This window comes from Diabrotica undecimpunctata, chromosome 8 (assembly GCF_040954645.1).
Source record: "Diabrotica undecimpunctata isolate CICGRU chromosome 8, icDiaUnde3, whole genome shotgun sequence".
Classification (NCBI taxonomy): Eukaryota; Metazoa; Arthropoda; class Insecta; order Coleoptera; family Chrysomelidae; genus Diabrotica; species Diabrotica undecimpunctata.
The window spans coordinates 89210104-89223258 of record NC_092810.1 but is presented as its reverse complement, the minus strand read 5'-3'; the positions used below and the strand labels follow the sequence as shown (position 1 = coordinate 89223258).

The 13155-nt window shown below is 33.2% G+C and overlaps 1 protein-coding gene across 6 annotated transcripts in view; it reads right to left on the bottom strand.

The window, feature by feature from the left end:
• The window catches only part of LOC140447748 (lysosomal dipeptide transporter MFSD1), a 112052-nt gene that overhangs the window by 73557 nt on the left and 25340 nt on the right, over nucleotides 1-13155 (bottom strand). For all 6 annotated transcript variants that reach the window (XR_011951632.1, XM_072540579.1, XM_072540581.1 and 3 more), the window contains exons 2-3: nucleotides 7672-7822; nucleotides 5327-5452 (exon numbers count right to left, since the gene is read on the bottom strand). Coding sequence is in view for 5 of the 6 variants with exons in the window: in XM_072540579.1 (XP_072396680.1) it covers nucleotides 5327-5452; nucleotides 7672-7822 (277 nt within the window). In the remaining variant the exon portion in view is untranslated. The remainder of the gene's footprint in view (nucleotides 1-5326; nucleotides 5453-7671; nucleotides 7823-13155) is intronic.

The following is a 13155-nucleotide window of genomic DNA, read 5'->3' as shown; positions in this document are numbered from 1 at the left end:
GTAAGTGGTCGTTCCATCGTTTTCGTGGTCTTCCTACTGATCGTCTTCCTATTTGGGGAACCGTGTCTTGCCGTCTTTACTACTCTATATGTTATCATTTGGCTTATATAATCATTCCATTCTACTCTTCTATTTCTTACCTAGTCCTTGATGTTTTCCACCTTGCATCTACGTCGGCGTCGTCTATCTGTACTTCTAGCTATAGCATAGTGTTTTACCATAAATTTTTCTCTGTGTTTTCATCTCTGCTGTTTCTAACAATATTTTTGTCCTCTCTATGTCAGGTCGTGTTTCTGCCGCGTATGTCATTATTGGTCTGATGACTGTTTTGTAAATTCTGCGTTTCATTTTATTTCCGATATTTTTATTTCTCCATACTTCTCCGCACTTCTGTTTCGGACTCTCCGTAGCTAGATATTGTGATGCCTAGAAACTCCATCACTTGTACTATTATCTGACCGTTCAGCTCCAATTTACATCTTAGTAAATTTGCTGTTATAACCATGCATTTTGTCTTTTTTGGGGAAATTAAAATAATAAATTTTCTGGCGGTTATATTAAATTGGTGCAGCATACCTTGTAAATCATCTTACTTTGAGAGAGTAGTATTGCGTTGTCTGTATAGTAGATTATTTTAAGTTATTTTTCTCCCATATGGTATCCTGTTTTAGTTCTTACTTTTTTATTATTTTAACCATAATCAGGTTGAACAATAAAGGACTCAAGGAATTTCCCTGTCTTATTCCATTGCCAGCTTCAAGAGGGTCAGTTAGTTCTTCTACTTTTACTTTTATTTTGTTGTTTTGGTAGATATTTTCGATAGTTTTGATTATTCCTCTCACCCTCGTACAATAAGTTGATAACGTCCTTTAATTTAGCCCAGTCTAATGCCTTCTTAAGGTCCACGAAACATAAATATGCCGGTTTGTTGTATTTTAATGATTTCTCTTACACCTGCCTCATTATAAATATGGCGTCGGTAGATGATCTTCCCGACCTAAACCTTGTTCTTCTGCTAGTGTTATAATTTCGTTCATTCATCTGTAGATCCAAAGGTCAGTAATATCTTTATTTGCAAAGATTGTGTTATTTTAAACCGCAATTATAACATTACTAGACACCGTAATTTTTAAAAAATATTGTAAATTAAAATCAACATTTTCCAAACACTTTTGTTGAGGTTTGTTAAAAAAATGTCCTTCACTTTTAACCAACTTATGCAATTTTCTTACCCTGGGTTCTGTAACCTTTAATGTATCAATATATAACACGCAGTGTTTAATTAATAAATTTCGTTTATCTCGGATTTTTTAATATTTAAATACAGAAAATTGGAATTTTTTTCCAATATGTACAAGAACAGATTGTACAAACTACCATTCTGAAAAATATACACCTGGAAAACCCCTAGAGATGATGGTGAGAACATAGTAAGGATGGATATCATCATTATAAACCAAAGATTCCATAACGTAAACTAAAGCTTACATAGGGGCAGATAATGTGTCGATCTTGTTTTAGCAGAAAATAAAAACAGTCACCAAAACACCTAGAATTAATCTGGGACAACTGAAAGAAGCTGATCTCTGCCAACAGATAAAAAAAAACAAATACACAAGAAAGATCAGGAAGTAGGACCACTTATCGCAACAGAAAAATGGAAGGACTTAGAGAAGATCTTGAAGAACATCATATAACAACAACTGGCTAATAAGGCTAATAAACAAAGAAAGGCTAATATCTGTGTTCATCTCAATACCCAAAAAACCTAACGCAATGAAATATGAAGAATATAGAACGATCAGCTTGATGAACGATATTCTAAAAGTCTTCTTGTGAGTGATACATGAACGTGTCTACAAAAAACGAGAATATTGATTAACATTAAACCAACTGGGATTTAGAAACGATTTTGGCACTAAAGAGGCAGTACTTACTGTAGAAACACTCATAGAACGGTATCGATACGTCCACTGATGGTACATAGTATTCATATGTTAAAATTACTTTGAGAAAGCCTTGGACAAAACAAAAAAAATAAGCTTTACAAACATATTAGAAAACACAGAAATAGATGTGAGAATCGTTACCAATTGATACCGATCTCAGAAAGCCATAATACGAGTAGACCAACAAAAATCTAAAGGGGTACCTATAAGACAAGGAGTACGACCAGGATGTGTACTGTCTCTAATATGTGCTCAGAAGAGACGTTTAAAAAAGCACTAGAAGATCTAAAAAAAGGCATATCAATTAACGGAACACTAGCGAATAATTTCAGATATACAGACGATATGAGACTCCTTGCGGACAGCAGAGGATTTTGATTGAACGTACTACGCAGTGCTGCGAGATGCATGGAATGGCCCTGAACACACAAAAATCATGATTGCCAGTGAAAGATTGAGATAAATGAATCCACGTTAAAGGAAAAGCTTTAGAGAAAGTATCTGGGATGTGAACATCGAGTTAGAATCTATGGAGAAGCTATGAGCATATTAACGTGTGTATTAAAAACGGCGTAGGTAGGCGTGGCTAACGGTGATATCAATATGGCGGTGGGATCATGGCCGGACTCAATAATATTAAAACTACTATAAAAATATGACTACAATGGGCCGTGATGATCGACTATGTCCTTAAATGATGAGGCACACTAAGGAGAAGAAGGGAGAATCACATTCCCGAGGTTCCACTTTTCCAAGTTGTTTCCTTTTGAGCACCTATTGTAGGCAGAAAAGAAAAAGTATTTTTCAGACACGATAAAAGGATCCTGTATATTACAATCAGACAAAATGGGAAAAAGTTATAAAACAGGCAAAGAGCAATGAAGCAACTGAACCCGACCAAATTGTGTGGAATTAGTTACTCGCTCTGTGAAGAGAAATTTGAGTGATAAATAGTTTGGATCTTGAAACAAGCTGGGAAACTGAGAGGCTTTATTCTGCAAGCGTATCCATCTACATAAAAGTTTTTAAAAAACGTGCGCATCTACTATAGAGAATTGACTAGACTTAGCAGCTATTATCTCAGCTCTTAAAACAACTCTACTCCCATCAAATTGCAACCATAAAAGTGGACCGTATCTACATTAGAAGGTTTTTAATAAAACGAGGAATAGGTTCATTAATGTTCAATGTATACCCAGAAAAGATATCCAAGAAACCTGTAGAGGGTTTAATATCAATATCATCAATAAAAGTTATCATTGAGGAGATGGTGCAATTGGTATCTACGGGATATTATAAACCACCTACTAAGAAGGCAAGAGTTCACAGGAGATATGAAAACGATAAATCTCATACTTATCCGGGAAAGCGGGAAAGAAATTAGGAGATTCTGGGGCAAACAGGCCTATATGACTGTTAAATACCTTAGGCGAGGTCTTTGAGATTCTTGTTAAGACAAGGCTGGCGAGGGAGATAATGAAAAAAGGTATTATACCCGACGGTCAGTATGGGTTCAAGAAAGGAAAATCTGTGATAGAAGCCATAAGCAGGATTAAGAGGGAGATATCCATATGTAGGAGCAGATGGATGGTGGCTTTCTTCTTCGATATAAGAAATGCTTTTAACAGAGCTAACTGGAAAATTACCGTCAGACTACTGGGCGACGTGGAGATATCTCCCTGTCTGTAGAACTTTTTCAGGGACTACTTCACAGGTAGATATATCACCATTGTGAGGAGTAACTCTCTACGGCGGGAGCACCCTAGGGCTCGGTCCTGCCATTGCCATTGCTTTGGAATGTTCTGTAAAATGAGATTTTGGAGACCGACCTGGGCATAGGTGTAAGTACACGCAATAGCATATGCGGATGGCCTGGTGGTGCTTGTGAAGTACAACGGAAACTGATCAATCATGCATAGAGGGAACCGAATCCTCAACAAAGTGAAGACGTGGATGGGAAGCAGGGACCTCATGCTAGCGGTCGAGAAAACTGAAAGTATGATCCTCAAGGGTCGGAGGGCCAGAGACTATATAGTTTTTGTCCTGGAGAGAGAAAGGATCTTACCTGTCAAAAAGTAAGATAGTCCTAGATACGAGGCGAACTTTCGGTGAGCACGTTAAATACGTCGTTCGTACAGAGGAGAGGACTTCGGTGCTGACAAGAATTATGCCTAGCGTGGGAGGAGCAGGCACTGCCAAAAGCAGAAGTTTAATGGAAGCAGTCCACTCTACTGTACTCTACGCGGCACCGGTATGCCCACAAGCTTAACATCAAGAAATATAGGAGGGTGCTAGAGAAAGCCCAAAGAAAAGCACTATTAAGGGTAGCACGTGCCTACAGAACAACATCAACGGTGGGCATACAAGTGATCACCCATCCACCTGATGGTGAAGGAAAGGGAGGAAACATACGGGAAGGATGGACAGGAGAAAATATTAGATAGGAATAGCAGCATAACGGAGTGGCAGGAAGTGGAAAGTAGCAAATAAACTCTAGCAAATAACAGGGTGCATAATTCCTTCAGGTTCTACCTGGAAAGGATAGGGAAGGTTGCGGATGAAAACTGCATAGGCTGTGGAGTGGCTAAAACGACCGAGTACTCTGTATTCGAGTGCAGAATGTTCGACGAGGACAGAAACGAATTACGCAGGAAGGTAGGTAGGGTAAGTGAAAATACCAAAATGCAGGTAGCAACGAGGAGAAAGACTGGAGGCAGTAACTCGAATTGTCAGAAAGAAGGAAATATTAGAGAGGAATCTGCAGGAGAGAGAGAGGTTTACGAAGTGAAGACTGGGTCGATAGTCTTGAATGAAGACTGGGAATCGGAAGGCGCAGGGCACTATAAACCGCAGGAGATAGAGAGAGACAGAGAGATATATATATATAGAGAGAGAGAGAGAGAGAGAGAGAGAGAGAGAGAAGATAGAGAAGAGAGAGAGAGGGAGAGAAATGGAGAGAGACACTTAATTTTTCAATGATGATTTATAAGGTGTATATCTTATTTAAATTATTACGTTATATGTTATAATTTCCACTAGGCAGAACAGTTCTGTTCAGTTCAAGTCTTCAGAAGTCTCCCTGATGAATGGTGGATTACGAAATACGTAGTGAGAATGGCGAGACTGGAATTGAAAAGAAATGCATACGCATATATATATATATATATATATATATATATATATATATATATGTTTATATAAAATAATAATATATATTCTAGGAATTCTCCGCCACTAGATTTATGTTAAAGTGTAGGTTACTGATCTCATTTTATTCAGCTTTATTCAATACGGTATTCAGACTGGTATGTGTTATAAGGTCGATTTGTACAGTCGTGGCAGTGTACAATATACTTTAAATAAAAAAAAAAACTCACCCAAAAACGAATCGCCCGATCAGCATCATCCAATATTGACCCGTTGTTACAGCTGTAGCAAAAATTAATTGCCCGAGAAGAGTTAAACTCATATAGACAATTGTTCCCAGTCTTATACCAAACACCCTAAAATTAAAGACAGAAAAGCGAATTAAAAAGTTACAGGTTATGTTTCTTTTCATCACGTCTTTTAGTTACGAGGTTGGTAATTGTTAAAACGTTCTCAATGTATCATTCCCAAATTATTCCTTAAATGTTATGTAGCTAACGCATAGCTTGTTTCCAAATCAAAAGATAGGATGCAAAATTTGGGAATCAACAATCCTGATGATGGTCAAATGAAGTCTAATAAAAATTAAGGATATTAAAAACTATAAGTGTGCCAAAAAGAAAGAAAAAAATAGCCAAAAATATTGTGAAGAAATCAAAACATTTTGATCAGATGAGATGTATCCAAAAGGAAAATAATATACTAATAGTTGAATACTAGTAATATCGGAATAAATTCTTAAACAACATGGTCTAAAGCTCCGTAGGGCAAAAATGAAAATCTAGCATGTCGAGTTAAAGATGGAGCTTCGACAGATAATATTGTAACTTAATGATATATGATATATATGAAACAATATTATGAGATAATTTTAAAAATTTATAGGTATTTAGGATCGGTACTAGATATGCATATATATTCAACCAGCCATGGGGGCTCTCATAAGCTCTAAGCTATACTCTAGGCTAGTGTGGGAATGCTGAAAAAAACTCAAGAGCTGATGCACTTACCACAAGAGCACCAGCTCGAAAAAGCATCGTCCGTGACCGGAAAAAAGCCTGCATGATCCAAAGACAACATAACTTCTACTTCTTCAGTCTTAAGTAATCCAATTTTGGACATAGGCCTCCCCCAAATCAATTCAGTGTTTTCTATTTTGTGCCACTTGCTTCCAGTTGTGTCCTCCGATCTTCTTAATGTCATCAGCCCATCTCATTTGGGGTCTTGCTCTGCTTGTCTTTCCTAACCATGGTCTCCATTGTTATATTTCGTGGTTCCATCTTTTATCCTTCAGTCGGACATTGTGTCCTGCGAAGCTCCATTTTTATTTTTCAGCATGTTCTCCTGTGTCCATTACTTTGGTTTTGCTTCTAATCCATTTGTTTGTTTTTTTTAAGTCTCACCCCGAGCATTGATCTTTCCATCACTCTTTGTGCTTTTACTATTTTATCCATATTAGACTTGGTGAGTGTCACGTCTGAGAATCATACGTGAGTATAGGGAAGATACACTAATCGTAACTTCTGGTTTTCAAATATTGTTCTATTTTAGTGCTCATCCAGATCCAACTCCTGCCCACGCTAACCTTATTCTTCTGATAATTTCGGCAGTTTGATTTTCTTTGTTAACTTTCATTATCTGTCCCAGGTAGATGTATTAGCTTACTGTTTCTAAACTCTGTCTGTCCAATATATATATATATATATATATATATATATATATATATATATATATATATATATATATATATATATCAATATAATATATATATATATATATATATATATATATATATATATATATATATATATATATGTATAAGAATTACTGGATATTAGTGACTGTCAATATAAACAAACAACACAGTTTATTAGGGTTGCAGTCAGAAAATAAATAATTTATTTCTCCTTGACCGATATCCTCATTTCAGTGAGATTTTAATCTCACTCACATTGTGTATTTAAGTTTAGACGGTCGTACTCCTTTCAATATATTATATATATATATATATATATATATATATATATATATATATTATGTGCTTGACCGGTTATATTTTCCCGGTGTAAGTTATGCTGCTGTTGCTTGAAACATCAACATAACTTACACTGGGAAAATATAAACGGTCAAGCACATAAAAAATATATATATTGAACGGACACGTGCTAATAGGGCTGAAATACTGCGGAAAATCAGCGGGAATCAGTTCAGAGTCATAACAGGCTTCCTTACTGAACATGTGCCAGTCAAGGGACACCTATATACTATGGACTGTTTCATATAAACTAAGCTGCAGAATTTGTGGCAGATAACCTAAAACAGTCAACCATATCTTGCATGACTGCGAGACATTAGATCGCAAGCGGTACACACTTTTTTCCACTCCAAAACATATGGTACCCATCCTCTAAACCTGTACAAGTTAGTATAGGATTCCAGAATCCTGGAATGGGTAGCATGAGTGAATGGATATATGGCAATGAATGCAGATGAACGAAGGGAGCAAGTGGTGTGTTGTGTGATAGAAAAACTTTCAACTCAAATGAAAAATAAATATTATATCGACTATACTTACCGATCTATAAGGAAACCTCCAATAATATTCAATACAACATTCGGCCAAGAATATACTGAATATAAAGAGGTATACTGTACCTCAGATAAATCTAGATTCTCTTTTATTTTATCTTGTAAGGCAGCGGGGTTATCATAACAAAAATAGGAACCTGAAATTGAAAGATAATATGAACTTTTTTTTGTTTTCAGTCCATTTTATGTCATTCTTCATATGCTCTCTAGCGATCTATCAATTTTTAAGCGGATGTTCGTAATCCCTGTTTGGTTTTAGCTTTACTAGTGAGAATTAATACTTTTTTAAAGTATTGATTAAATATAAAAATATAAAAAATTTTACCGTTGAAAGAATACTTGCAGATCTGCTAATATTTATTTGGGTAGGTACCCACAAATTACAATTGTTTTAACAATACAGAGTCACGTTTTAACAGCTTCGGTAATAGTTCACAACTGTTCTTGTTATAGTACAACTTAATTAATAATTTTCCGAATTAGATACTGAAATCTAATGATACAACTCGGAAAATTATTTCTTTGTCCTATACCACCTTCATTATGCAGAAAGGAACCAAGCTGCTTGGATCTTTTCGCAAAGCCATTTTTTGGCCAAACTCATATAATATATTGTGGTTGGATTAGTTCTCTCGTTAATAGATGGTGCTAGGAATTATCAGGTGGTTTATATATTTTTACAATAAAGACTTTTACTAACAGTTTTTACTATCTTCACAGCTTTTATTAGCCCCTGACAGCCAAGCTCCACGCATCATAGTTTTTATCTTGTGACTCCGTAACAGCTTGGAACTACAAACAACAAATCGCAAAGGATGGTGCCGGTGACACTGACTTCTTTGAAACTGTAATTTATAATCTAAATTTTAAAATATATTAAATATAAAAATGTCATATTTAATTCTCCATATATCTGTCACATTCTTTCAGACATCTGTCAAGGGTGAATAAATCTTCTTCTTTTTGTTACTAAACAAAAAAGAATGTTTAAACGAAGTTTTACTTTTGGCAATATAATTGTCAAAAATAAAAATTTTATGTTGGCATTTATGACATTGAGGCTATTTGTAATTGGTTGCTATTTGAACTTATTTATAAATTCAATTATTTTTATAATAAAAAAATGTTTTCAAAATTATAGAAATTTTCGGAGAAACATTTGTTAGATCAAAACATTTTTATATTAAATATTTTGAACATGTAAGCAGTGATTTTTACTTACCAAACTAATTTTTATTTGGTAAGTTAACAAAAATTGTTTTTTCTTTTTAGTTCAACCTTGTAAGTATTTTGTCTTTTTTAGCTCTTGATAATAATTGTAAACACAATTGAAAGCTCGAGAATAAAAAAATAGTTAACCAATAGCCCTATTATTGACTCCAACCCATCCAAAACAGTTATATATTATATATATATATATATATATATATATGTATATATATATATATATATATATATATATATATGTATATATATATATATATATGTGTATATATATATATATATATATATATATATATATATATATATAAATAATACAGTAGACTTCCTCTATAACGAAAACTGAAGTGGCAGACTAATTACCTCCTTATAAGCCGATCTCGTTATATCAGACAACAATAATACTGTGCATACATATGAATATGTAGTTTTCTAAAACATTAACTTCCTATAGTGAAGCCATTTGGAGCAATATAAGATGCTAATAAATATTGTTCGAGTGTCGTTTTTGAAAAAAAGTTGTTTACTTTTATTGTCAATGCAATACATTAAAACAAAAAAAAGTTGTTTATTTTTATTGTCAATGATATACGTTAAAACAAAAAATCTTTACTTACATTTTTTTCCAACTACATAATGTTTAAAGCGTATTTTAAAGGATACTATAACCTATTGCTTCTGCAATTGGAAGAAATCTGTCTTTTTGACTGCTTTAAATTGTCCAGTATCATTCTATCTATCATATTTTCTAAAGATGTGAAACAGTTGTATTTATTGTAAAGAAGTTTATTGCGAGCGGCAGTTAAGTTTATTGCTGGGCAGTTAAAAAGGGTATTTATTTATAACCACGTCCGGGTCAAGAGCGTAAAAAAACACGTTTTTCGATCTTATTTTCTCTCGTTATAAGCAAATTTGCCTCGCTATAGAGGGTTATAGTTCAATAGAAATTTCACGGGACATCTAATGTGCCTCGTTATAAGCGAAACCTCGTAATAACCGTGTTCATTATAGAGGGAATATACTGTATATAATAATATATAATATATATATATATATATATATATATATATATATATATATATATATATATATATATATATATATATATAATATACATAATACAATGAAAAGAAGATATGACATTGCGCAGGAGGGTCGGGCTATGTGACGTCAGGCTGTGAGTGGAGTAGAGTAAAAAAAAAGGGTGAATTAAATTATTGTGGTTAACGTATGGACCTTTATTCTTGGATTTTTTTTTCACAAAAAAACTATATTTTAATATTTGTTTGAAAAATATTTATATTCTTTATCTTTATATCAACAGATTTTAAGATTTTTATTTAACTATTAAAATCAATAAAAATCATGCCTTAATTATATATCATATCACAAACATTAATGCCTTAATTAATAATTTAATACAACCTCTTAATATTATGCATATGAATATAAGAAGTTGTCAAAAAAATTTTGATGCCTTTGTAATTTTTTTATCTGAATGTAAGAGAGATTTCGATTTTGTAATTTTAACGGAAACGTTTAAACAAAATGATTTGAATTTGTTTCAAATTGAGGGTTATAGATTAATACACAATTCAGGAACATTTAACAAAAACGATGGTGTTGTATCTAATCTCACAGATACTATCTGAATGTCAGTATGGATTTCAAGAAGGAAAATTCACTGAAGATGTAATCTGTGATCTAACAGCTAACATCTACATGCTCTTGATAATGTAAGACCAGCTCTTTGTATATTTGTAGATTTATCAAAGGCATTTAACACTGTTTCACATAAAATATTGCTAACCAAACTTAAAAAATATGGTATTAGAGGGCTTGCATATAATATCCTAAAAAGTTATCTTCTAAAGAGGCAACGACATGTTTATATAGATGGAGAAATTAGTAAGGGAAGAATTATATCCTATGTAGTCCCGCAGGAAACAGTCTTAGGACCAATTCTCTTCAATATCTACAACAATGATCTATTCAGACTGAATATTACAGGTAAGATAAGCTTTGCACATGACACAGCTATGTTCTATGTAGATAAAACAAAATATATGCCATTTACATCGTATGTAAGTAACCTGCCAAATCTTGGCCCATTAAAAGTCATTGCAAAAAATGAAATTCCATATACATACGAGATTAAATATCTAGGTATAATAATTGATAAACATTTACGTTAGAATTCTCAAGCAAATAATATAGTAGTTAATTTAAGAGGGCTACTATCAAGTTTTAAATTTTTAAAACAATTTTTAGGAATAACTCATTTAAGAATTCTTTATTGTGCACTTATACAATCTCAATTTACCTATGCCCTTTTAGGATGGGGTGGAATACGGAATAATTACTTGCATTCTATAAACATTATTCAGAAGTGGCTAATTAGAATTATTTATGGGAAAAATTTAAGATATTCTAGCGAGCTGTTATATAATGAAATTCAATTTTTAACTGTTCGTAAATTATTCTGTAAGAACCATCGCAAACCTTGTTTTAGTAACCGTTTCATAAACTTTTATTCTCAACATCCGTCTAAGATGAAAACAAATTTGGTTTTGGCCCTTAAAACTTGGGTTAACAACTTATCACACATATGTAGAGTTCAGGGACAAGGGACTAAAAAAGTTGAGATCTATACTACAAGAGAACTCCTATCCTACAGGGCTTTTGAATAAACTCATTTTTGGTTCTCCTTTTCCTTTGCAATTTTCGGACAACCAAAATTTTCATAATAATGAGGTGAGTGAAGTCCGACAACTGACACAGACATTGACACAGAACACATCAGAGCTACCACAATCTAAAATAACGTATGGTTGCCTACCCTATATTCCAGTTCTCACACCTAAGCTATTGAACATTTTCAAAAATGTTAGTGGCTTAAAAATTGCAACTAAGAATGTGAAAACGGTATCGAAGTTGTACACAAAGACAAAGGATCCTTTCACAATACAGGAGTCATCGAATGTTGTTTATTCTATACCGTGTGGCAATTGTAAAAACGTGTATATCGGAGAATCATCTCGTAATTTTCACAATAGAGTAATATCACATCGCAGCGACATAAAAACCAAAAAGATAAACGCATGTGCGCTCACAGAACATGCATTAACTTTAAAACATGAATTTAATTTCGAGGATTCCTGTATTCTGGCAAAGGAAAAAACCATTCAAAACGTGTTTTCTTGGAAATGTGTTTCATAAAATCTAATACGTCTTGTATAAATAAAAAGTCAGACATAGATAAATTGAGCAACATTTATTGTTACCTACTGACAAAACATCAAAAATAAAATAAAGATTTACTTTTACATATACACACCGTAATACACCTGCATACAAAACATGTTGCATACTATCAAGACAGGTTTACGATACTACTTCCATTAATATAATAGCAAGAACTCCTAATTACTTTTTAATCACACTATTTTTGTTTTTTTTTCTGTTCTCTATGGATCAGTCAAAACACACCATGAAAAGATGTCACTAACAAAATTTTAACTTTCCAACTAAATTTTAAAATGTATATTGTCCATTATTTTAAATGTTATATTTTATATGTGTGTTTTTAATGTTGAGTGTCGTAGCTTTAAAAAAATAATCTCAACGACTAGTAAGTTGTAATGACAATTTGAGATATGTTGTAAATATTTACACTTTCTTCTAATTACAGTGTCTTGAAGAAGGAATAAAAGAATTCCGAAAGCTCGACCAAAAGTCAAAAGAGTGTTTCTATAAAATCTCGGCCAAACCTACTGACTCCAGCCCTAATAATCTGTGTTGTTTATATATACAGTATACTCCCTTTATAACGAACACGGTTATTACGAGGTTTCGCTTATAACGAGATACATTAGATGTCCCGTGAAATTTCTATTGAACTATAACCGTCTATAGCGAGGTAAATTTGGTTATAACGAGAGAATATAAGATCCAAAAACGTGTTTTATACGTGTTTGGTGGGGTCGTGGCTATAAATAAATACCTTTTCAAACAGCCCCTCAATAAACTTAACTGCAGCCCGCAATAAACTTCTTTACAATGAATAAATACAACTGTTTCACATCTTTAGAAAATATGATAGAATGATACTGGACCATTTAAAGCAGTTAAAAATGACAGAGTTCTTAAAATTGCAGAAGCAATAGTTTATGTTATCCTTGAAAATACGCTTTATACATTATGTAGTTCGAAAAAAATATAAATACAGATTTTTTGTTTTAACGTATAT